At 34.9% G+C, this 27,450-nt stretch overlaps 1 protein-coding gene and 1 pseudogene across 2 annotated transcripts; one reads left to right on the plus strand and one right to left on the minus strand.

Moving 5' to 3' along the window:
• The first annotated feature begins 17,351 nt into the window (after positions 1–17,351).
• LOC147937652 (small nucleolar RNA R71) lies at positions 17,352–17,452 on the plus strand (annotated as a pseudogene).
• A 5,655-nt stretch (positions 17,453–23,107) lies between these two features.
• On the minus strand, positions 23,108–26,641 carry LOC104710287 (ACT domain-containing protein ACR5-like). Of its 2 annotated transcripts, XM_087466669.1 has the most exons (8): positions 25,704–26,005; positions 25,398–25,535; positions 25,063–25,135; positions 24,924–24,969; positions 24,657–24,839; positions 23,933–24,559; positions 23,729–23,833; positions 23,108–23,635 (listed from the first exon to the last, which is right to left on the minus strand). In XM_087466669.1, the coding sequence occupies exons 2-8, from the start codon at positions 25,399–25,401 to the stop codon at positions 23,303–23,305; spliced, it is 1,371 nt and encodes a 456-aa protein (XP_087322795.1). In that variant the 5' UTR covers positions 25,402–25,535; positions 25,704–26,005; the 3' UTR covers positions 23,108–23,302. The 2 variants fall into 2 exon arrangements, with proteins under 2 accessions (XP_087322795.1, XP_087322796.1); XM_087466670.1 differs by lacking the exon at positions 25,398–25,535 and having other exon boundaries at positions 25,704–26,641.
• Positions 26,642–27,450: the final 809 nt, after the last annotated feature.

Here is a 27,450-nt window from a genome sequence, read left to right on the forward strand (position 1 = left end):
CTGTTTCATATTAAGTGTCATTTTAGACTGATTATTTTGTTACAAAATAAGTGTCACTTTATATTTCCAATGTATATGTTTGGTAAATTTTCTAATTTTATCCCTACTAATTTAATGTATACACCAATAAAAAAAATTGATTAATATATTAATAAGGGGTAAAATAGAAAATTTAATGATTTTCTTAATATGTGAGAGAAACTCTAAAATGACACTTAATATGAAACAGAGGGAGTAATATTCAGTCACATAATATACGTTCATGCAAGCGTCATCCATCTTTGGATCCTTTACCGCCCTTTTTACCTGGAACAGGTTTGGCTTCAGAGATAGCTCCGGCGATAGTTTTAGTGATAGCATAGACATCCATTGCAACATTGACGGCGGCTTTTGCAGTACTGACGTGGTTTATTGTAGTACCGGTAGCGCTTGCGAGAGCACTCAATAACTCGAGGAGGAAACTCATGTTATTGATCCTTTTTTTTGTTTTTTTTTTTTACTTTTTTAAGAGACTGGTTACTCTTCTTAAATTTTCTATTTCTATGCTAACAATGGCTACAATGATATAAAGTGCTCCCTCCGTTTCAAAATATAGGATGTTTTAAGCAAAGCACACAGATTAAGAAGATTTTACTTTTAGCAAGTTCAACCAATCAGAAACAATATTGCATAATATAAAATACTCCCTCTGTTTCATAATAAGTGTCATTTTGACACTTTACATACAAATTAAGAAAACATATTTAAATATCTCTTATACCCTTAAAATTGATATTGACTCTTGATATTCTTCAATGAATATGAGGTTAAAGTTGGAAATTTATGCTTAATATTACATTGAAAATCTAAAATGACACTTAATTTGAAACAAAAAAATCAGGCCAAAATAACACTCTTTGTGAAACAAAGGGAGTAATAAACTAATCTAAAAATTGTATTGAAATTTGAAAACATCATATATTATGAAACAACAAACTTCTCTAAAACATCCTATATTTTGAAACGAAGGGAGTATATAGTTTCAGTGTTTCACACGGTACTAAAATTTATGGAAAAATAAATTCATGCATGCAAGAAATACTGAAATAGTTAATGAAGGTTTCTAGGAAATTTGAAAAGACTCAAACGAAGATCGAGGTAGGTTTTATTTCAACGTTTGGTTTTTCTTTTAAAAAGTCCAAATGCGTTTTGATTGTTTTGTTCAGTTGATTAGCTGATATATATTTAACGTTCCATTATTAAACAAATGATTAAATAAAATAAATGTTTTTACTTTTTAGAATACCAAACGGTAGATTTATGAGGTTAATTAACTGCATGAAAGTCTGCAAAGTAAACGTGTAAAAGATAGAGGATGGAGATACATAATCAAGGATGGCTGGGAATTGATATGACACATGGAAACTAGCTAGAATTTTTTTTTTTTTTTTTTTTTTTTTTTTTTTTTTTTTTTTTTTTTTTTATACTAGCTAGAATTGCTATTCCTCTTCTTCTTATTTAATCATATAATAGGAACCCGAAAATAATAATTCCACATACTCAATTATTTATTTTTGACGCAGGTCTCGAAAATAGCCTTTCGGGTCTCTTTCGAAAACATCCCTTAAAATTCGACCATCCTTTCCTGGTGCCTTCATTGTCTTCTTGTCAGCTCCCGAACCCATTCCGGAGAATAAACTTGCAACAGCTCCGACCACGCCTATGACCGCCAAGGCGATTCCAAGATAGGAAGTGTCTTCCTTCTCGTTGTTGTTGTTACTATTGTTGTCGCTCATTTTGATGAATATTTGATAATCACAATTTTCAGATTTTACTTTTACTGAGGAAGTGTGACATCCATGATGGCAATGTGATAAAAGTTGCTGCCAAAAAAAAAGAAAAAAAAATGAAGAAGAAAGAAACAGAAATTTTGAGAATTGATGTTCACTTTAATAAAATCAACTAAAACCTACTCATGAGGACGCCAATATATATTGGTTTGTCTCGTTCTTTCGTGCCTCTTCTGGTTTGTATAATCTGGTTCATAGGCCTAGCTTCTTTTTTGTGTTTGCATGTGTGTTTTTGTTTTTCTGTTGTACACTTTCTAAAAATTAAATTTCCAACTAAACTTTTTTAGAACTATATTGATAAAACAAACATTTTTTTGTCAATTGCAAAACAAACTTCTCGTTTTGTGCATTGCTCTTTTTGAATATTTACGAAATTAAAACGATGCTCAAAATATGATTTTAAGAAAGAAAAAAAATCATTTAAATTGGTTTTTGAAAAAATTGAAACTCTCTATTTTTATCTTTATCTTTATTAAGATTATTTTAAAACATTATTCTTTAGAAAAGTAAATTGATTATTTTGAAAAATAGAAAGTGGCTGACCAAAGTAGTCATCGGTGTGTGAGATAATTCTGACTAAATAATTATATATATAAAAGTAGAGTTTCAGTCTCTCCTTATTGGTCCACTTGGCAATGCAATTTTAACAAAAAAAAATTATATTAAAACACAAATTTAAAACAATTAATTTTCACATTTAACTCACATATCATATATATAAAAGTAGAATTTCAATCTCTCCTTATTGGTCCACTTGGCAATGCAATTTTAACAAAAAAAAAATTATATTAAAACACAAATTTAAAACAATTAATTTTCACATTTAACTCACATAATATAAAACTGAAATCTTTATAGCTACTCCCTATAAATTATGCATTAACTTTATTTCCCCACTAAGTTGTATTAATCAATTGTATTAAAACAAAACAATAAATTAGAATTGTAACTCTCATTTTTCTAAATGTAATCTTTCATCATTTCTCTTCCTATAAATACTCATTATCTTATTCTCTTAGTCTATCACTCTTTCATTCTCTCATCTTCTTCCACTACTCTCAAATCTCTTTTTTGTTTTGTTTTGTTTTGTTTTGTATTTTTTTTTGTTATTGTTGTTGTATGGGTTATAAAAAATCAAATCAAATATCATTGTAAAAGCTTAATTTTAGAGTTTGTATGATATGTATATCTTATATATTTATTTTAATCTTTTAAAATGTTTATCTCCATTTTCTATTTTATATGAACATCTTATAAGTCATTATTTTTATACTTCCTTACAATATTCACCACACAATAAGATCATAAAGTTGAAATGATCCATATGTAATTATCTATTATGTCTCTGGTTATCTCACATATTCATGTATCATTTTAAATAATTTATAAAGATAAATATAATATTTAAAGATCAATATAATTATCCATTTATCCATTTATAAAGACTATTTTGTTTTGTGATCCAATTGTTAAATCTGCAGAGATCAATATAATATATATATATATATATATATATATATATATATATATATATATATATATTTTATGATTTGAGGTTTTTGAAAACAAAAAGAACATAATTAAACAATTGGTTTTTTGTGTCTTTAATCAAAATAAAAAATGATCCAATAAACAAAACATATTCAACTGGAACTTAAATATAAAAATATAATATAATTTTTAAAATATCATTTCACTAATTTTTTCTAAAGATGAAATCATTAGTATGAAATCTAGCACTATAAATTAAATTGATGAGTGAAAACCAAAAAAATATTAGTTATCCTTGGGATTTTAAAAATTATTGAGATTGAAAAATTCATATAATTTTATAAGAAAACTAATTTAGTTTGTCACTTAAAAAGTAATATTTTTTATTTTGAAATAGTATGTGTAAGTGTTGAGTTTATATCAACAAACAACCAAATCATGTGAATTTTGATTCAACCACTTGGTATTCCTTTTATTTTAGGTTATAAAAAATTAAAATATTTATTTATAATTAAAGACATGTAACTCCATTTAACTCAAATGTAACTCCTATCCAATAATTGTACATTAATTCATTCCTCCTACTAACTTATTATCTTTCAAGAGAAATTATTTTTGGTTAAATTTTAATATTTTTTATTTAATTTGGTTGGCTAAACTTATATTCATATTTTGGTTAGCTAAATTAATATATTTCTCATGTAAAATTATTGTTTATAATATATTTCTCATTTCAAAGTTTAAAGCAATATATCATATATATAAAAGTAAGGTTTTGGTCTCTCCTTATTGGTTGATTTTCATTTAATGTTTTCTAATTTTGTTTATTTTTTATTTGCTTTCTAATTGCTTTAAACAATATTTAAGATCCAATAAACACAATACATTTAACTCACACATTAACATAAAATTATAACTGAAAATAAAATAAATTATGCATTAATCATATTCTACCACTCAATTCTATTCAAACACAATAAATTACTATTGTAACTTCATAGTTCTAAATGTAACTTCCATCATTTCTTATCATATAAATAAGCATTCTCTCAATCTATCATTCTCTCATATTGACATTCTTTTACTATCTCATTTTCACATTCTCTCATTCTCTTCTACAATACCTCAAATCATTTTTCATTTTTTTTTGTTATTTTTGATTTCTTATTTTTGTTGTATGGGTTGTAAAAAAAAAATGAAATATCATTGTAAATTGTTAATGCTAAATTTTAATTTTAGAGACTACATGATATATATTTTACATTGTTCTTATTTTAAAAGATTTATCTCCTTTATCTAATTTGGATTATTATCTTATAAATAATCATTCTCTCTTCCTCTCCCACCAATATCAAATGTTGTTATATCTCATATGTGTTGTAAGAGTTTGATTCTATATTTTAATTTAGAAAGTATTATATATATATATATATATTACATTGTTCTATTTTTTAAAGATTCATCTCCATTATCTAATTTGGATTACCATCTTATAGTAAACATTCTCCCTTCCTTTCCTACCAATATCAAATATTGTTATATCTCATATGTGTTGTAACTTGTAAGAGTTTGATTTTATATTTTAATGTAGAAAGTATTATATATATTTAACATTGTTTTCAATTTTTATTTTATTTATATAAAAAAATATTTCTTTTATATTTCTTGCCTTTCTAATCTATTCATATTTATTTTTAAAATTTGCATAGTTAAATTTAAATTCACATATGTTGGTTTTAACAAAACAGTCAACTTTATTTGAGAATTAGATGTTCCTATTCATTTTTAAACGATCAATGTGTAACATATAAGCATTTTGTCTTGCAATCACAAGTTCCATTTCTATTGCTTAACTCCATGGTTAAACTATAATATATGTTGTCCTATTTGTAGGAATAACAACATACTTATTTAAATTATTTAAAAGAGCAGATGATTAAACGAAATAAACATTTCTCCAAATTTTATAATTCAATCAGTGAGTGTACTTATTACTTTGAAAAACTTTTACATTGAAGTTCATAAAATCATATAAAAAAACTAAAATACTATATCACTTCAAATTTGGAAGGAAACACTTGGTATTCCTTTTTAAAAAAGTCAAGACACATATAAAAATTTATTAATATTTAACTCACTTTAAAGACATTAAAGGTCATTTAACTCAAAAATAACTTCTATCCAATAATTTCATACATTCCTCCCACAAATAAAAAAAAATATATATATATATATGTTCAAGATTGTATTTAAATATTACATAATTTTTTAGTTAGCTAAATTTATAGTCACATATATACAATATATATACATAAGAATTTATATTACTTATTAACACTATAATTCGACCCATTATTTGCTTAACTCAATATTGGTTTCAAAGCCAACTAAAGAAAAACAGAAACGATTTTATTGATATTAGACCAAAACATGGGCATACAAACATAATCACTTACATGAAAGATATTTTTAAAAAATAACTTATTATTGCAACATCAACGTATGAAGGGTTTACATAAGCAGTTAATTAAAAAATCTATAATACAATAAATGTATTAGAAACAATATCTGTCAATGATAAGATTGGATCCTCAAAAGCAAGAAACAACATCTTCATAATTCATAAAAAGTAAACGCCACAATTATACACATCTGAACGAAATGTATAAACATATAGTGTATAAATAAAAGTGATGGCAAAGCCCGTATATGCCTAATTAAAACGAAATAATACAAAAGAGAAAATGAAAAAGACCAAAAAAAAAACAAGAAAGTGCCAACTACACTACAACCCACGCGTTGCGTGGGAAAGCACCTAGTTGTTGGGAAAAGGGAGAATTAGTCAGAAATTTTTGTCAAAAACTGCTCTGATGAATATCTGGCCCATTATGAAAAACCAAAATAATTTTTTGAAAAAAAAAACAGATCTAAGTTACAAAAATTAAAATTAATACTAAACTCAATATGTTTCAAAATATTCAAATATGAAAAACAAAAACCAAAAAAGTATTCTCATAAATCAAATGTGATATGATCGGTTTTATCCTTGACATTTTCGGTTTTAGTTGGGTTGCGTTGAGATGGCGGGATCAAATTAGGGTGAAGTTGGGTCATTATCTGATTCCAATATGCAACATCTTCGTATTTCCGGTCCAACTCTTGAATCTGTAGTTTAGCTTCAGTAAGCTCTTGTTGCGTTTGGAGATACTTTTCTTCGTAGGATTGGGAAGATGAACTTTGTCCTATCTCTCCATAAAATAGAATGGATCCCACAGCCACTGCGAACCTTCCTTCCTTCCTAATCTTGGCTTGCTACATATAACATATATTTAAGGTAAGAATTTAAGTAATTTTTATTTTATGTGCATCGATTGTAAGTAAATTAAAGACAAAAATTTCTAACAAAACTTACCGAGCAAAAACTATCGTCTTTCTCCGATTGAATGAGCGAGTAGTCACCCCGAGAATCATCAGCTTGAGTCGTTCGTATTACTTTTTGTTGCTCCATTAACTCTCTACATCTCCGAGCAATCTCCTCCGCCTTTTTGTAGACAAATGTCCCATTCGATTTATGTTTATAAGACCATCTCCAACGTATATGTGACAACCCGTTCCGTGGACCCCACTAGCCCACCGCTAGCTGCCCCAACGGACCGTCTGTGGACCCTGCTAGCCCACTGCTAGCCGGTCCAACAGACTCCAAGCTGGCCCTGCAGGGCATCGATCCTAACCCATCACTGTGGATATCCTAATCCACCAGTAGGTTATTGGTGCGCCAGGCGTTCCTCAAACCCTAGTCCTCACCCATTAACAACCTTCCCACAGGACAAGCTGTCACCAATTGACGTCCGTGGACCCTGCTAGCCCACTGCTAGCCATCCCAACGGACTCCAAGCTGGCCCTGCAGGGCATCGATCAGATCAATTGGTGACAGCTTGTCCTGTGGGAAGGTTGTTAAAGAGTGAGGACCAGGGTTCGAGGAACGCCTGGCGCACCAATAACCTACTGGTGGATTGGGATATCCACAATGATGGGTTAGGATCGATGCCCTGCAGGCCCAGCTTGGGGTCTGTTGGGCCGGCTAGCGGTGGGCTAGTGGGGTCCACGGACGGTCCGTTGGGGCAGCTAGCGGTGGGCTAGTGGGGTCCGCGGGACGGGTTGTCACAGTATATCTCTATTTTTTTCTCTAAAATAGAGTAACTCTAAAATAGAGCATTGTTTTCCTCCAATGTATTACTCTATTTTAGAGTTGAAAATAGAGGTAGTGTAAAAAAATAGAGGTGAGAATAGAGTTACTCTATATATAGAGCAATCACATAATTTTTTCTATTTTGAGTAAAATATAGAGTAGGGTTGGAGCAAATGTTGCTCTATAATAGAGTTTTGACTCTAAAATAGAGTGGGGTTGGAGATGCCCTAAGTCTCCTTTATAAAGGTAACCATATCGGGTAGCTCACCGCTCTCTGGATTACTCTACAACAATAATAATAAAAAGTGTACGTACAACAAATATATATAACTAGATGTCGATATTCAAACTCATCAGGCCTCAAAATGTATTAATCCATCTTTGGATCCTACATCATCTTCTCTCCCCCTGGCATATTCGGTCTCAGCGATAGCTCCGGCGACGGTTTTAGCGATGGTGAAGAAATCCATTGCAACGTTGACGGCGGCTTTTGCAGTACCAACGTAGTTTATTGTAGTACTGGTGGCGCTTGCGAGAGCACAAAATGCCTCGAGTAAACCCATGTTATTGCTCTTTTTTTTTTTTTCTTCTTTCTTTTAAGAAACTGATTTGCTCTTCTTTAAATTTCTATTCGTATAGTTACAACTTACAAACAATGGAAAGAAGAAATTTATATGGAGAAAATATAGTTAATAGGAGCTCAAGAATCTAAAACGTTACTTAATGATAGCAATAAATAGTGTTGAGTCTCGTTTCGGGTTTCTAGGAAAATTGAAAAGGCTCGAAAGAGGTGGGAACTTGAACTATAATGCATTATGCATGGTTTTATTACAACGCTTGGTTTTTCTTTAAAAAAGTCCAAATGGGTCTAGGCGGTTGATAAGCTCAAATTAATCCCTAGAGCTACTCTCTCAAACAAGTGATCACTGCAGTACTTAGGGGTCGAATCCACAGAGACTCAAGATCAAACACAATAGATTGTAAAGTTTTGTAAATTACGCTAAACAAGTTAAATTGAATTAAAATTTAAGCAATGCAAATATTTAAAAGAAAGTGTTGTAAATCCAGAAAATCAAAAGAGTTAAGCCTAGGGAATTTCTCAGGAAATTATGAAATATTAAATCAATAAAATAATTAAGGTTCAAGCAGTTAAGAACAAATCTAGAACTCTAAACACTTTTGTAAAATAAATCAGTTCTCACTGCAAATATTATCTAAATTTAAAACCATAAATCTAAATCTCTTTGTAAAATTCTAGGTAATAAATCAGCTTTAAAAACAGGTTTAGATAAGTTCACAGAATTATTAATTCAAATCTCTTTGTAAGAAACAATTCTGCTCATCAATGGTTTAATCAGGAAAACAATTATATTGTCATATCAATTTATTTCCCTAAGATAACAATTCTAGGTGATCAATCAAGAATTATTGTGAAGAACAACAAAGGATGAAGATCATAAAAGATTAAGAACCCTAAAAATCTCAGATCTAATAAATCATAAAAACCCTATGAAAAACCCTAAACTTAACAAGCAAATTACTCAGACATGTTAAATAAAGCACAAATCATAATTCTGAATAACATGCAATAGATATTAAAAGTAAAAGAGGGAGTTCAAGAAATCTTCTCTCTACAAAGAATTCAGATCTATCTCTCCCAAAAGCTCTCAATATCCTTCTCTCAAAAACTGCTAGAAAATAACTAAAGGGTTTCCAAAACCCAAAAACAATATATATACATCCTAAAATACGTCCAGGGGTTTATGTTGCAATTAGAGAAGACTTTGGGCAAATTTGTAAAACTTCCAAATGTGTTGTTCTCTCGTCGGGTAAACATGAGTGTCGATCGATGCTAGTATCCTGATCCGACTCCAACTTGATTTCCTTCGGTAAAGTGCTCCAAAATGATCCAAATTGTTCCATATTGCTCCATCCGTGTCAAACTCCTAAATAACCTATACAGACTCAAAAATAACCTAGAAACAAATCAAAAGACTCAAAAAGCACACTTATATCATGGTTAAAAACCGTAAAAACCATGATATATCAACTCCCCCAGACTTAGCCTTTGCTTGCCCTCAAGCAAAACAGAAACTTAAACCTGTGAAAGAGGTTTGAAAACATAGAATTCACTCAACTGCTGGTAACTGATCTTCGCACTCTTCATCGCCTTGACTCTCAAGAACTTACTTCATATACTTTGTCAATTGAAAAGCATCAACATTCATATACTTCAGGCCAAGACATTCTTCTTACATCTCCTTTCCTCTCCCTTTTCTCACTTCCTTTTTTTTTTCTTTTCTTATACTTTTTTAGCAAAGGTGTAAGCGAATACCAGGGTCATCGGTAATTTACCTACCCCTCGCTTTCAAGCTTTGTGTGATCATTTGACTCAAGAGTAGAATAATGAGGTCACTGGTAATTTACCTACCTCTCTAAACTGATCAAAATCATCTTTTATTTCTCTTTTTTTCTGATTTTTCTTTTTTTTTTCTTTTTTTTAAACACTGAAGGGAAGAGAGAGGGGAGACATACTTTGAAAAATTGCACTGTCTTGTATGGCCTGATGAATAAGTCTAGTCCACCGATTTCCAACCCCAAAGTAAGAGATTAAGTCCGGTTAAAATCCTGATAAAAGTTGAGGCAGCATTGGTTGAACTAGATATCCTTTGAATAAGGGCTTTCAGGATTGTTGATACAGCTCATAGTCTTTCCACACTTCAGTTCTGAGGTCAAGCTTAGTCAAGAATCATTAGAGTGTTAGCCAAAGAACAAGAACCATCAATTAGAGATCATAATTCAACAGAATTTTTTTTGAAAAATTTGACTCAATAAAATAAAATAAAATACAGTTTTGACACAAGACACAAAAACCAAGTAAGTAGTTAGTACTAACCTCCCCCAGACTTAAACAACACTGTCCCCAGTGTTATCAAAGAAGGGAAAAGTCAAGAAACAAAAATTGTGTTGAAAAGTTGAAAGAAAAATTGAACAGATTTTCGGGTTACCCAATCGGTGTCGATCGATGCCATTCAAGGCAGTATCGATCGACACCTTCGGCGAATGGTGAATTTTGGCCGAATCTCCTTGTTTGTTGCAGTTAGTTGTGTTTTGTTGGATCAATCCTTTGATGTTAACTCTGTTAAGAAGCACTCAAACACAAACACAGGTTAAAAGCAACATGATAGATAGATGGTTCATAAATCCAAACAACTTTCAAACACAAACTGACTCAAAGCAAGAATAAAAATGACTCAATCCTAAAAAGGGAAAAAGATAAGGAAAAACCATGATCAGAAGCTAAAATGTAACAGAAACATCATCAGCACCATCATCATCATCAGTATCATCAGCATCCTCAGCATCCTCAGCATCCTCAGCATCCTCAGCATCCTCAGCAGATGGTGAAGATGGCGAAGGGGACCTGCGCCTAGTACGCCTGGTAGGACGAATGCAGCCACACTGGAAAAGTCTAGCCATGCCATTCCAGATGGCACGCAAAGCAGAAACCACATAAGTCTGATGAGCACCCTGGTCCATAATAGCAGGATCCTCTGATGGCTCTGGAAACTCAAAGGCTGCAGTCCCAGAAGAAGAACCAGTCTCAAAACCCCCAACAGGGTTAGCAGCAGCTGCAGCAGCAGAAGTAGTCCGCGGAGTGCGATGGCGATGAGAAGGAGCATAAGCAACATAGTCATCTGGTGAAGGGCGAAAACGCAACTGCTCAGGATCATTACCAATGGCGGTAAGATCAGGTCATGGAAGGCAGACAAAGTGCTCTCCTGTGTCATCAATAAACCTCCACAACAAACCCGGTTTCAGCCAGTGTGCACTCCTCAAATACTGCTCATCCATAAGCTGTCTCCTAGTGATAACACTATAACCAGCAAGAGGAACCTTCTTGAACTGAAGGATAGCAGTAATAAGGCTCCCCACAGCCTCTTTCTTAGCTCCATTACCCGAATATGGCTTGGTCTGCAGATCAACCAAGTGGTGTGCGAAAACAGCTCCAAAGTTAAGGAGCATAGGATCACGACGCTCACCAATGGGCATGGAAGGAATCATGTTGCCAACACCACAACTCAAAAAGTATAGCTCTGCAGCTCTCATCTTGTTAGGCTCCATCTTGCACTGAAAAGTGGTAGCAACAGCTCTAAGAACATATCTGAGTACAGGATGGCGGACCTCTGATTGAAGCATCTTCTTGGAGTTATACGCACCAAGTCCTATGTAAGACCACAAAAGAGAGAGATCCTCATATTGCTTGGGCAAAGCAACCTTCTGATAATAACGAGTCCAACGAAACACATCACACAAATGAGCAAAATCGATATCATAAGGCATTCCGTTGATGAAGAAATGCAATTCACCCCCAAATGCATCTGGTGCTTGCTCATTTCTGTAAGTAATCCTAACTGATGCCATGAACTGCCGCACTAAATCCGGGTACAAATCATACTGTCTAGTACATACCGTTCCTAAACTCATCCTATCAATCAAATCCAAGACCTCATCATGAATTCCCAACCTACGAAGAATGACAGGGTCAACAAACCTTGTAGGCTCAATCTCAACTTCCAACCATGCATTGTAAAGCATTGTTTCATAATATCCCCAAACTCCCACTGGTCTATTGATGAATTCAGGCTTGCTAAGCTCAGGAAGCTTGTGTTTAGGCCATTCTCTCTCTGTTGGAATTGGTACACCTTCCTCTTTTGGCCATGGGAACCTTGATGGAATGGGAGATGGAAGAGAGAGATCAGGTAAGGTTGTGGTACACCTCCCACTCAGCGCTTGTTTTAAGTCATTAGCTTGACTTGGCAGCGGATTAGGCAGAGGGTGCATCATCCAAACGCACAATGTGTCCGTCTGGTATCTCAGCTTTTGCCCAATAGTGTTTCACCCTTTGGCCATTAACAGTGAATCTTTCTCCTTTGGAGTTCAACAGCACAATAGCTCCATATGGTCTGACTTCTTGAACAGTAAAAGGACAAGACCAGCGGAAACGCAGCTTTCCAGGAAACAGCTTCAAGCGGTAATTGTAAAGAAGAACCTGGTCATTAGGCTCAAATTGTCTGGAGATGATCTTCTTATCATGATAAGCCTTGGTCCTCTCCTTGTACAGCTTGGAATTCTCAAATGCATGAAATCTCAGCTCATCTAACTCATTCAACTGCACTAACCTTCTCTCTGAAGCTGTCTTGGCATCAAAATTCATCAACTTGACTGCCCAGGCTGCTTTGTGCTCTAACTCCACTGGAAGATGACAGGCTTTCCCATAAAGCAGATGGAAAGGAGTTGTGCCAAGTGGTGTTTTATAAGCAGTTCTATATGCCCAAAGTGCATCATCAAGCTTCATAGCCCAATCTTTCCTTGTAACACCCACTGTTTTCTCTAAGATCTCCTTAATCTGCCTGTTGGAAACCTCAACTTGTCCACTAGTTTGAGGATGATATGGACTAGCCACTCTATGTTTAACACCATACTTTTTCAGCAGCTTCTCAAACACTTTATTGATAAAGTGCTTACCTCCATCACTGATGACAATTCTAGGAACTCCAAACCGCGGAAAAATAATGGTCTTAAACAGCTTAAGAACCACAGCAGAATCATTGGTTGGACTTGCAATTGCTTCAACCCACTTGGAGACATAGTCAACAGCCACTAAGATGTATTCATTCTTGTAAGAGGAAGGGAATAGTCCCATAAAGTCAATGCCCCAGCAATCAAAAACTTCAACCTCAAGGATAAAGTTTTGTGGCATCTCATGCCTCTTGCTAATCTGACCTTTCCGCTGACAAGCATCACATCTGGAGACAAACTCATTAGCATCCTTGAACATTGTTGGCCACCAAAACCCAGCTTGTAGAACCTTAGACACTGTCTTGAAAGTAGCAAAGTGTCCAGCATAATCTGATCCATGACAGTGAAAAAGAACATCAGGAACTTCTGTCTCAGCTAGACATCTTCTGTAAACACCATCACTGCAATGCTTATACAGATAAGGCTCATCCCAATAATATCTCCTTAGCTCTCTCAAGAACCTCTTCTTATGATAGCCTGTGAATTGATCAGGTTCTACCTCTGTAGCAAGATAATTGGCAATATCAGCATACTAAGGTTGATTGGAGCTAGCCACAGCAGCTAAATCTCCATCATTCGACCAATCTGATTCGGGAAACAAAGGGTGTCGATCAATGCTAGTATGGTGTCGATCGACACCACATGCATCCGAAGACAAATTCGTGGAATCATCAGTCCGAAACCCAGTATCAACAAAATAAACATGCTCTTCAGGAAGACAATCACGAATTGGAACATCATCATCAATCCTAATCCTGGACAAGTGATCAGCAACACCATTCTCTATCCCCTTCTTATCCCTCACTTCAATGTCAAACTCTTGTAGAAGAAGAATCCATCTCAAAAGTCTAGGCTTAGCATCCTTCTTCTGCATCAAGTACCTTAATGCAGCATGATCAGTATGAACAATGACTTTTGAACCAACCAGATAAGATCTAAACTTCTCAAAAGCAAACACCACAGCCAACAACTCCTTCTCTGTTGTTGCATAACTTCTTTGTACCTCATCAAGTGTCCTGCTTGCATAGTAGATTGCATGAAGTTTCTTATCTTTTCTTTGTCCCAGCACTGCTCCCACTGCAAAGTCACTAGCATCACACATTACTTCAAAAGGAAGATCCCAATCTGGTGGCTGAACAATAGGTGCACTCACAAGCTCCTACTTAATCCTCTCAAAGGCCATGCGACATTCATCAGTGAATTCAAACTTGACATCTTTGCACAACAAAGCAGAAAGTGGTCTTGCTATCTTGCTGAAATCTTTGATAAATCGCCTATAGAACCCTGCATGTCCAAGAAAGCTCCTCACTGCCTTCACATTCTCTGGTAGTTGAAGACTTGTCATCACCTCTATCTTAGCGCGGTCAACTTCTATTCATGCTTCTGAAACCCTGTGGCCAAGCACTATGCCATCTCTAACCATAAAATGACATTTTTCCCAGTTTAGCACCAAATGCTTCTCTTCACACCTTGCTAGCACCTTACAGAGATTATCCAAACAGCTTTTGAATGAAGATCCATAAACTGAAAAATCATCCATGAACACCTCCATATAATCTTCAATCATATCAGTGAAGATTGACATCATGCATCTCTGAAATGTTGCAGGAGCATTACAGAGACCAAAAGGCATTCTGCGGTAAGCGAAGGTACCATAGGGACAAGTGAAAGTGGTCTTCTCTTGGTCATCAGGATGAATAGGAATCTGGAAAAAGCCTGAGTAACCATCCAAAAAGCAGTAGTATGGATGATTAGCTAACCTCTCCAACATCTGGTCAATGAAAGGAAGTGCGAAGTGATCTTTCCTTGTTGCAGCATTCAACTTCTTGTAGTCTATGCACATCCGATGACCAGTAATTGTCCTTGTAGGGATCAGCTCATTCTTGTCATTCTTCACCACTGTGACACCACCCTTCTTAGGAACAACATGTACCGGACTAACCCAATTGCTGTCAGATATTGGATAGATGATCCCAGCATTCAGCAGCTTCATGATCTCCTTCTTGACAATATCTTGCAGATTCGGATTCAGCCTCCTCTGATGCTCAATGGATGTCTTAGCTCCTTCCTCAAGATGAATCCTATGCATACACAAGTCTGGAGAGATTCCTGCAATATCATCAAGAGAATAGCCAAGAGCTTTGCGAAACTTGTGCAGCTTGCTTAGCAGTAAAGTGAGCTCTGCATTGTTTAAGGAAGCACTAACAATAACAGGATAAGAAGAGTTCTCACCTAGATATGCATACTTTAAACCTGCAGGAAGTGGCTTGAGATCAACTTTTGGAGCTTTTTCAAGACTCCAATCAGAAACCTTTGCAGCTTGTGAAGAAGTACTAACCAATTCTTCTTGTGCAACCAGCTTCTTCACTTGTTCATTAGCATCAAGCAGTTTGACATACCCAGCAGCAAAGTCATCTAGATGCTCAGCTTCTTCAGTAGAAGCAACCAATGCTCTCTCTAAAGGATCCTCAGGATGCAGCTCCTGGAATATCTCCTCAGCCAGATTAGACAATGTGTCTACATAGAATGTCTGGCCATCAATGGTAGGCCTCTTAACCAGCTTCTCCATGTCAAAACGCATTTGTAAATCACCAATGTTGAGACCAATCTAACCCTTCTTGACATCAATTATAGCTCCAGCAGTAGCTAAGAATGATCGTCCCAGAATAAGAGGGTCCTTGGGTTCCTCCTCATACTTTAACACCACAAAATCAGTAGGTATCAAGCACTCACCAATCTTAATTGGAACATCTTCAAGAACACCATCTGGAATGCGAACAGACCGGTCAGCAAGGATGAGAGTGAGCTTAGTAGGCTGGAAGTCTGTCATTCCCAGGCTGAGTGCTACTGATCTTGGCATAAGGTTGACACTAGAACCAAGATCACACAAAGATCTAGCAAATCTGTCAGTGAAGATAGTGCAGTCAAGAACAAAGCTCCCTAGATCAGGAAGTTTTTTTGGGATCTTGTTCTGAATGATGGCACTGACTTGGGCTGATATCATCATAACTCCTTGCTCAGCATTAAAATCCTTGGTTACCATCCTCTTGACATATCTCCTAAGCATTGGGGAAGTCTTAACAGCATCAACCAAAGGCAACTCAAGAATAAGCTTATCCATCATGGCTTTGCACTTAGCATCATCTAGCTCTTGTTTAGACTTCCTTGGATTCTTGGGGAATGGAACCTTAGGTGTGTAAACTCTTTCTGCAACTGGAGTAGGAGACCTCACATTCGCAGTTTCTGTCCATGGTTGGCGTTGATCGATGCCACCTGGTTGGTGTCGATCGACGCTTTGTTCTGGGATTTTGTCCGAAACTTCGCATGGTTTGGGTGTCGACCGATGCCCATGTGTGTCGGTCGATACTGGCTCGGCAGAAACATCCTCTTCGTCGTCTATATCAATCAACTCCTGTAGATCATCAGTTTGATTCTTCTGGGGTATAGGATGGAGTTGTTTGCCACTTCTCAAAGTCACTGCATTGCAAGAATGTTTAGGATTTGATTCAGTTCTTGAAGGGAGATAACCTTCTTGCCTTTTTACAGACCCAGCAGTCTGCGCAACCTGACTTTCCAGCTTCTTGACATGGATGTTCAAAGCTTCAAACTTCCCATTAAGATCAGTGTAGACGTTATCCAGCTTGCCATTGAAAGTCACTGTCATCTGCTCTTGGCCTTGCAAAAGCTGCTCAAGCATAGCTTCCATCTTACTAGTTTCAGCTGACTTAGGAGGTGGAGACTGATATGAGTTGTTGCCATAAGTCCTTGTGAATCCACTGTTTTGTTGCTGCTTCTGATATTCAGGTTTGGGTGTGAAACCAGAAGAGTTGCCCTGAAAGTTACTGCGCTGGCTGTTTCCACTGTAAGGCCTACTACCTTGCTGATTTCCAAACCTCTGCCCCTGATTCCCATAGACATAGTGAACCTCCTCTTCCTCATGATTTCCTTGATCAGATTCTGGCTCATATGTCTCAACTTCATCAGCAAAATGAACAGATTTCTTACCCACAAGGAGATTATGCACAGAATCCAGCTTAGCATTAACAGAAGCTAACTGGTGTAAGTCATATCCTCCATGTAGTCTCTTCCTTTCAGCATCTGCTCTCTTAGTACTATTGCTAGCAGCTAAGTTCTCAATTAACAATTCAGCATCTTCAGGCATCCTTGTTTTGAAATTCCCATGACTTGCAGCATCTAAAGCCAACTGATACTCCCAGTCACACCCTCTGATGAAGATACTTAGCAATTGAACCCTTGAGAAACCATGGTGTGGACAGTCCCTTTGATAAGCCTTGAATCTTACCCAAGCTGCTTTGAAAGCTTCATCTGGTCTCTGCTTGAAGGAAGACAGCTTGATTCTCAACTCATCTGACATTGCATCATCATAGAAGTGGTTGAGGAAGGCCACCTTGACATCACGCCAGCTTGTCAATGATCCAGCAGGCAGCTGTTTCAAACATTGAGATGCCTCTCCTGCAAGTGAGTAGGGGAAGAGTTTGCAAAAGATGTAGTTCTCAGTTACCCCATTAGCCTTGATGCTAGTCACCAGATCCTCAAAATGCTCAATGTGATCCAAGGGCTTCTCATTGGGCAAAGCAGAGAAAGGTCTCTGCCCAACTAGTTGAAAGTATGCAGGTTTCAACTCAAAATCATTCCTCTGAAAAGGGGGAGAACAATAGCAGACCGGTTCTCATACACCAGATCAGCCCGATTGTAATCAGCAATAGTCCTGATCAGATCCCGGTTGTTCTCCTGTCGTCGAACTGGGTTCTGTACGTGGTAGGCAGCTCCATGCATATCTGCAGGTTGGTGTCGATCGATGCCACCTGGTTGGTGTCGATCGACACCAAGATCTGGATCATCAACGACACCACCTTGCTGGTTCACAACAGCCTGTTCGTTGACAACAGGTTCAGGAATCACATTTCCTTCTGCATCAAGCTTTTGGCCCTGCTCATTGCGCAAGTGGCCCTCCTGATCCCTCAAAACACCAGCCTCATCACGCATCAGAATGATCGTATTAACCATCTTCAGAGATTTAGCTGCTTTTCTGTTCTCACGTTCAAGTTTTCCCAACTCTTTGTTTGACAAATTCACAGTAGGACCAGATTTGTTGCTCCTTGTGTGAGGTCTAGGAGGCATGCACCTGAAACACCAAAGAGAAGAAAAACAAAAACGTGTAAGTAGAAAATAAAAAGAAAAGTTTAGACGAAATTAAAAACGTAAATCTAATGGTGGATCAGAGAGTCAAAATTTGATAAGCTCAAATTAATCCCTAGAGCTACTCTCTCAAACAAGAGATCACTGCAGTACTTAGGGGTCGAATCCACAGAGACTCAAGATCAAACACAATAGATTGTAAAGTTTTGTAAATTTACGCTAAACAAGTTAAATTGAATTAAAATTAAAGCAATGCAAATATTTAAAAGAAAGTGTTGTAAATCCAGAAAATCAAAAGAGTTAAGCCTAGGGAATTTCTCAGAAAATTATGAAATATTAAATCAATAAAATAATTAAGGTTCAAGCAATTAAGAACAGATCTAGAACTCTAAACACTTTTGTAAAATAAATCAGTTCTCACTGCAAATATTATCTAAATTTAAAACCAGAAATCCAAATCTCTTTGTAAAATTCTAGGTAATAAATCAGCTTTAAAAACAGGTTTAGATAAGTTCACAGAATTATTAATTCAAATCTCATTGTAAGAAACAATTCTGCTCATCAATGGTTTAATCAGGAAAACAATTATATTGTCATATCAATTTATTTCCCTAAGATAACAATTCTAGGTGATCAATCAAGAATTATTGTGAAGAACAACCAAGGATGAAGATCATAAAAGATTAAGAACTCTAAAAATCTCAGATCTAATAAATCATAAAAACCCTATGAAAAACTCTAAACTTAACAAGCAAATTATTCAGACATGTTAAATAAAGCACAAATCATAATTCTGAATAACATGCAATAGATATTAAAAGTAAAAGAGGGACTTCAAGAAATCTTCTCTCTACAAAGAATTCAGATCTATCTCTCCCAAAAGCTCTCAATATCCTTCTCTCAAAAACTGCTAGAAAATAACTTAAGGGTTTCTAAAACCCAAAAACAATATATATACATCCTAAAATACGTCCAGGGGTTTATGTTGCAATTAGAGAAGACTTTGGGCAAATTTGTAAAACTTCCAAATTTGTTGTTCTCTCGTCGGGTAAACATGAGTGTCGATCGGTGCTCCTTTGTGTGGTGTCGATCGATGCTAGTATCCTGATCCGACTCCAACTTGATTTCCTTCGGTAAAGTGCTCCAAAATGATCCAAATTGTTCCATATTGCTCCATCCGTGTCAAACTCCTAAATAACCTGTACAGACTCAAAAATAACCTAGAAACAAATCAAAAGATTCAAAAAGTACACTTATATCATGGTTAAAAACCGTAAAAACCATGATATATCAGCGGTCTAGCGGTTTAAGTTTGTTAAGTTGATACTACATACTTTATTTAACGTTTCAGTAGACAAATGAATAAATAGAATAAAATAAATTTAAATAGAATACCAAACGGAACAACCAGATCTATTGGGTTGGCATTAGAATGATTCTGGAATCTATACGGTTAAATCGGGTTACTGGTTAGCAACTCACCTGGAAGATTATGGAAACCAAGATGGTGTGCCTTTAATTCATCATGATCTGAAGACTGCAATGTGGAAAACCAAGACTGCTCCGAAATTAAAACATTTTCTCTGGAGAATCCTAACAAATGCTTTGGCAGTGAGAGTTGAACTAACTCGTCGCCGGATAACAAATAACTCCATTTGTCCAAGATGTTTACAGGCTGAAGAATCTATTTCGCACTTTCTGTTCGAATGCCAACATGCACGAGACCTCTGGCAGACACAACAAGCTCTTTATACCGAGATGTATGCACAAGATTACTCTATGGCTGAGAGGATAAAGATTATTATCAACCGCCACAATAAGGATGAGTATACAAAGCTGGAACGACAACTTCCATTTTGGTTGCTATGGAGATTATGGAAAAGTAGAAATATGTGGCTGTACCAACAAAAAGTCTACAGTTGGCAAGAGGATTTTCAGTTTGCGCTAAAAGAAGCAATGGATTGGGTGGACATATGGTCTTTAGAACAGACAACTCAAAGTTCAAGAGGACAGAATGCAAGATCACAACCCTCACAATGGAGAAAACCACAAGAAGGATTCATTAAATGCAATGTGGACTGCAAATTTGGTCAGAATGAAACAGCTTCACAAGCAGGCTGGATACTTAGAGATTCATAAGGTTTTTATATAAATGCAGGATGCAGCATAGGATCGAGATGCTATGCACCAATAGAAGCAGAACTTCAAGCGCTTGTTATAGCAATAAAGGAGACATTGAGACAAGGATTCACACGGATAATTTTCGAAGGTGATAATCTCAAAGTCATGAGATTAATAAACGGCGAACAACAAAGTTTTAGATGGCACACATGGGTAAGAGAAATTAACCATCTCAAGCAGAATTTTGAAGAAGTCAAGTTTCAATGGACAAGGCGCAATAACAACAAAGCAGATCTATTAGCCAAATCAATTTTTCAAAATCATTTGACTTATATTTCTCATTCTTATGCTCCAAGTTTCCTTGTAAACATCCTCCATGAGGATCACTGTCCAAATTAATCAATGCAAGCAGCTGTTTAAAAAAAAAAAAAAAAGAATACCAAACGGTAAGAGATACATAATGGAGAGAGATATTCCCTACATTATATGAGGTTAGTATTAATTGCATGCATGAAAATTCAAAAGTAAACCGGTAAAAAATAGAGAGTGGAGATACTAACCTATATAATCCCTTTACTATTAGGAAAATAAGTTCACACTACTATTTCTTTTAGTTTTAAGACACCACTTATAGAGTCCAATACATAAGTAAGTAACATTGCTTTATTATGTTATGTTACGTTCAATCCACTTTACAAATTGAGCATTTTGTTATAGATTTTATCTTCATCATATATAAAATCTGATAACCACTGTCACAAACACGTACTCTCTTCTTCTTCTCCCGTACGTAATTGTTCAAATTGTATCTTTTTATGTTTATAAATCAAAATTGGAGATGAGTCTATGTAAATCTCAGAGTGACTATATATCAAAATATATAGTAACAACTCACGATCAATGAATATTGAGCAACAAAATGAGTAAAAAAATAAGCTTTTATTAAAACATAACAATCATAACACGGTACATATGACATATCACATGAAACCTAGCTAGTATTGTTATTCTTCTTATTAAATCATAAAATAGAAACCCATAAATATTAATGGCTACATAATAAAATCACTCATTTGTTACGCAGGTTTCGAAAATAGCCTTTCGGGTTGCTTTCGAAAACATCCCTGAAAATTCGAGCATCCTTTCCTGGTGCCTTCATGGTCTTCCTCTCAAGGCTAGAGCCCATTCCGGAGAAGAAACCGACAACAGTTCCGACGAAACCTATGACCGCCACCCCGATTCGAAGAAATGTCAACATGTCTTCTTTGTAGCCCATTTTGATAGATTCTGTATTTGATTGTCACAATTTTCAGATTTTATTTTACTTTTGGAGAGGGAGTGAGTGTTACATGTGATTTTTATAGCTGTAGATGTGATGTCAAACGATTTTTAGAAGATATAAATAAAACTCCAGTGCAATTTACTAGGAGGAGATCTTAAATTACGATTGTGTATTATAGTATTTGATGGTACAGTTTGCAGTTGATTTGGAATTTCTAGGGACGAATAGTTCATACACAAATTTCAATGGGGAAATGAGACAAATTTTAACATACTTGATCTATTATTTATTTTTCCAAAGGCAATGAATTTAGTTATATTTGAATTCAATGATCAGGCAATGATACAAGATGAAACTATACGAGAATTTTGTCCTCTTTTTTGTTTCTTCTCTATGTGATGATGCCATGATGGTATGATGATGATAGCATGATAGTAGCATGATAATGATGTTATAATGATATGACAAAATAAATTTTCAAAATTGCAAAAAAAAAAAAAATATATATATATAAACTGAAATCCTGGGAACTTATGTTTCACCTTTAAAACCTCAACTACAAGTCTAAAAACCTACTCATGAGGACAGTAATATTGGTACGTGCATGTCAACTAGGAGGAATCTAGGATACATATTGGGACAGTAATATTGGTACGTGAATAATAGGTTGAGACTTGAGAATCTGAGATTGGTCTGTCTCGTTCTTTTGTGCCTTGTAAAACTGATTTAAAGTTTATATAAACATATTAAAACATAAATTGGTGTTTGAAAAAACTGAAACTCTCTATTCTTTCTTTATTAAGTTTATTTTGAAAACTTTTTTTCTTTATTTATCGTTTGTCTCTTTTGTCTCTTATCTGAATTTTCTGCTTTTGTTTGGCTCAGTCTGTAAAAGCCTTTCAGATGTGATGTCTTTTAGTTTCTGTCGGGGCCTGTGGGAACATTGTGGCATTATTTTTATACGAAACTAGATCAATATTGCCGTCCAATATTAGATTGTAAACGATCGTGATGAGAGCAATATACACATCACAACAAATCATTATAAATGAAAAACAACAAAAACAAATAGTACTAATACTCTTCGTGGGTTCAACTTTTTCTCAATTTTGATTCATATTTAAAATATAATAAAACGATAGAGAGAAACTTATGGATACAACATGTGACACTCGGCAACAGTCATGGTCAAAGATGTGGCACACCAATCAACAAGGATCATGACCCAGTATTTGTTACTCGTATGACTTTGTGCCAAAGTGTGCATTATATAATACATGACCCAATTATTTTATTAAAGATTAGTAGTACTAAATTATGAGCTGTTTCCCAAAAAAAAAAAATCTATCACCTTCTGAAAAAGATGTTTCAACTGGGCCAGTCAAATGAAATCTAATGAGATTTACCAAACCAGCGATTCGAAAGTGACTGGTAACAAGTAACAACAACAAGTAAAGAAGAATCCAATTTATATACAGCCACAAATATAAAACCAAATCCTTCCTACACAAGATTCTATACTATGTAATAAACCCTGTAAAAGAATTCTAAACTTTACTGTCCTAAAAGCTTCTTTTTTATCTACATATTCACACAATGTACTTATGGTCATTTACAATTAGAGGAAACAGTTCCCTCCTTCATGGATTAGGATCTGATCAACCCGAAGTTGACGAAAGATCTCGACTTGAATACCCCGAAAAGAAACCCTGTTGGTGAATCTTGAGGACTCGGTTTAGCGTCTGTGTTTCCGCCTTTCACTTGAAGTATCGTCTGACCAATGACTTGTCTAATGGATTCTATGGTTTTAGCATCAACTTGGTAGCCAGAAGCGTCTCTCACATAGAACGTGTTGAGAGCTTTGTCTCCTTTTGTCTTCACTTCAGCTCTTGTTACTGTAAGACTGTTTTCACGGAATATCCGAGTCACATCTGAGAGTAATCCTACTCTATCTGAAGTGCAAAGCTCAAGCTTTAATCCCTGAAAACATAGAAACATGAACCTAAATGTTAAGTCACAACACACCAAATTCTTATCATGCTCCTTCAAGCAAATCACAACCATTTTTTTTACCTCAGAGACTCTTCTTTGGATTGCTGCTTTTAGACATTTGATCACTCGCTGTCTTTCTGCCTCGGATTTGACTGGAGATCCATCCGTATGTCTTATGTAGTATTCCTACAAAAACCCGAGAACTCAGATAACAGTATAAAAGACTAACCTGTGATTCAAATAAAATACAGAGCTTAAGCAAATTTTGCAGAGATGTATAAGCACCTGATATGCTTCGGGACCTTCAGCATCAATGCTGGCATGTGAAACCACGTACTTCATATCCGTCAAAGTAAAGACGGTATCGAAAAGAAGCTTTGGTCTGTCTTTACATTTGATCATCACAATTGAGTAATCCAAATCATGCAAGTTGGAGACATCCACATCTGGAATGACTCTCCCACATTTATCCCCATCTTCAACATTATTCTCCCACTCATCGTAATCTCTATCCGCAAACATCAATTGATGAAGCTTACGGTCCGTGTGAGTTTCATTGAGAGAAGAAGAAACCGTGGTTTTAGGTTCACGGAATCTTCTGCCACTGCATCCACCTGTAAGCACATAACCAAGAAGTTTCCTGATTTTGGATAACCTCTCTGGATCAGTGATTGCAGAGCAGGTTTCTTCGTCGGTTACTTGCAAAACCGCTGCTGCTTTTGCTCTATGCGTCCATATCTCAGCGTTTACCACATTGCACTGCAGATCCATCAGGACAGCGCAAAGCTCAGACAACAAACCGGGTCTGTCAGTTCCTGTAAGCTCAATCACAGTGAAGTCGACAGATTGTTTGACACCAATAGATGATCTCATTGATGGACTGAAGCAAGAAGACTCATCAGGGCCAAGAGACTGCCAACAATCACACACCACAAACGAATTAATAACCATATCATCAAAACTAACCAAAATCGAATAATAAACCAAAGAAAGGATCGCTATTACTTACTGTACGAATATATTCAAGAACGATATCATCGGTGACTTTGTTCCCTTCATGATCAGTAACATTGAATACATCCATAAACCAGCCACCATCAGATGAGATATACGCTTTCTTAATGGTGAGATTAAGCTCAGTCAAAACTTGAACAACCTCCAGAAGTATTCCATGTTTATTCGCACTATCCACCTATAACAAAAACACAAATGTTTATACTTCATTTCTTCCATTCTACTCAAATCAAAACCTAACACGGTGATAAATTTTGATTACCTTAATGACAGTGACATCCTTGCAAACTTCGTTATCGATCACAACCCTAAAAAATGATAAGCAAATGAAACTCAGCCTAAAATTGAAAAGATAGATCATAACTTATGGAAGAAGAAGAACAGAACAAAGTTCAAATTACCTTGGTGGATTTACTCTTTTGATGAACTTTGCAATCTCATCATCCATATTATATGAATAGCTCAAACAAACATCTGAACAAAAAAAAAAAAAAAATGATATCATCAACAAACTAATCCAAAACCCAATTGATTGAATCAAAACAAAGACCCCTTTGAAATGGTTAAAAACAGAGACTAAACCCTAGAAATGTTAAAAAACAAAGGAAAGACCTAAAATTGAAGAAAACCCAGTTCTGGAAACTAATCATCGGAGACGAATTCGGATTTTTTTTTTTTTTAAAAATCAAGAATCAAAATGGAATATAGAAACAGAAACAGAGACAAGGAAACGAACCCATTCTCGATTTCGTTTGGGGATATGTGTAGAAGAGAATCAAAAAAGGGGGCAAAAATTGAATCCTTTCCCTTTTTTTTCTGTTAATGATCGATGTATGTCTCTGGAGGAAGAAGAAGAAAGACGAAGACTTTGCAACTGTAATTGCCAGAGGAGAAGAAGAAGAAAACCAAGAAAAGTTTGTTAATTTATATACTGTACTATTACTATATATGAAGGAGAAAGAAAAAAATTACTAATAATTAAAAAATGGAATTAAAAAAAAAACTCAAGAGAGAGAGAGAGAGAGAGATGAGAAAAAATTACTGAGAAGAGAGTGGTGTGTCTGACACAGATTCAGCCGACACGATTCTCCTCAAAACCTGCAAAGAAGAAGAAGAAGAAGGAGAGAGTCCACACAGACAGACACACACACACACACACCCAATTTTGTTATTATGATGAGGATTTGAGGACGAGTCTTTCTTCTTTACTCATAAATAAATACCCGATGCGCACGTTAGTAGCCGCCCTTGCTTTTTTTTTCAGGATAATCATACCGGTTTAGGTGTTTTTTTGTTTTTTTTTGGTAGCCAATTACATTATTTATCTCCGATTTTGGAGATTTTCTTTTCTAAAAATAGTAGGAGGATTATAGACAGTATTTATTTTATCTCCGGGTTTAGGAGATTTTTTAAAAATTGGTTATTAGAAACAAATTGATGAAGTTTTGACTACATATACAAATTCATAGAGATATATTTGAATTATAAATGAGAATTAAATTAGGCTTTTTTTTTTTTTTTTTGGAGTATAGATATATAGAAAATAGTAGAAAATACGCCACTTGACATGAAAAGAAATGCAATTATTTTAAATAAATCTCTGAACTCTAACTTTTTTTTCTCCATAATATATATATATATATATATATAGATAATGATATACATAGTAGTGTCAAGCCAAACCAACTATGCAACACCCAAATTAACAAAGATATTTAAAAAAATATATACTATATAGTAACAATAATCCAAATTAAAATCAATAGATTCAATCAAAAGTTTGTATAAAGTTCATAAATATGAAGTTTATGGTAGTATCTTTGAAATTTTATGATTTTGGTGGTAGTTATAGAAAAACCAAACATGGATTGTTGTACTATATAGTACTAATATATTCAAAATGTAAGATTCCAAGTTGAACTGGATTGTGTTTTTTACATACCATAATTTTCTGTACATTAATAATTTATTTTGAACTCTATTTCCGAATTTTTTTTGAATTGGCCGAATATGTCATGCTTTAATACACTACAAAGATTTTGGATGTTTAGAATGTAAAGAACATGAACACTTATGCACTTGACAAGGACCAGAATCTTAGGAAAAATGTTTCACATGTCACGCACAAATAATTCCCATTACTTTTGGTGAATTTTTCATAATTTCTTACCAAGGTGAGATAACAGAATCACGCCGCATTGACATGCTTGATACGAACATAATTTCAAGATACGAATTAACATCTAGTAGTATATATAACAAAAAGTCTAGTTGAGTTTGATTGGTGATTATATTCTATTGAATAATAACATAATGAAAAATATAATATAATAAAGAAGAGGATCAAAAGCATGCGGTTTCGAAGGTCAAATGTTTAGGGGGCAAATAGAAATGCCTATACGGAGGGACCATGCCGGCCGCATGTGGCCCTTCATTGCTCATTCTCTTCTTCTTTCTAATAATTATACTCTCTTAATACTTCTTAAATAATACATACTTTTGTGAAATAATATTCTTAGTTCTGTTTTTAATAATAAATATAGAACAACCTTTTAAAAATATAAGATAGATAGAACAAGTTGGAAAGGATTAAACTTTCCAAGAGTTCTAATCATGTAAGAATAGTTCTACAACACCCATAACCTTTAAAACAGATTTGGTATTACAAAAAAAAAATTAAATCTTGCTAATTAAGAAACTTTTGATTTATATAAACATAAATTGGTATTTTTAGAAAACGTATCTTTTTGAAAATAGACTAAACCTTGAAGGTAACTTAAATATGTCTA

Source organism: Camelina sativa, chromosome 9 (assembly GCF_030686135.1).
Source record: "Camelina sativa cultivar CO46 ecotype springtype chromosome 9, ASM3068613v1".
Lineage (NCBI taxonomy): Eukaryota > Viridiplantae > Streptophyta > Magnoliopsida > Brassicales > Brassicaceae > Camelina > Camelina sativa.

What these genes read in the sequence shown, in the direction of transcription:
- LOC104710287 (XM_087466669.1), bottom strand. An exon ending in AGGATGTCACTGTCATTAAG is followed by an intron (nt 24,840 to 24,923) that starts GTAATCAAAATT and finishes TTTTTGTTATAG; the next exon opens with GTGGATAGTGCGAATAAACA. An exon ending in TCCAAAGAAGAGTCTCTGAG is followed by an intron (nt 23,636 to 23,728) that starts GTAAAAAAAATG and finishes CTATGTTTTCAG; the next exon opens with GGATTAAAGCTTGAGCTTTG.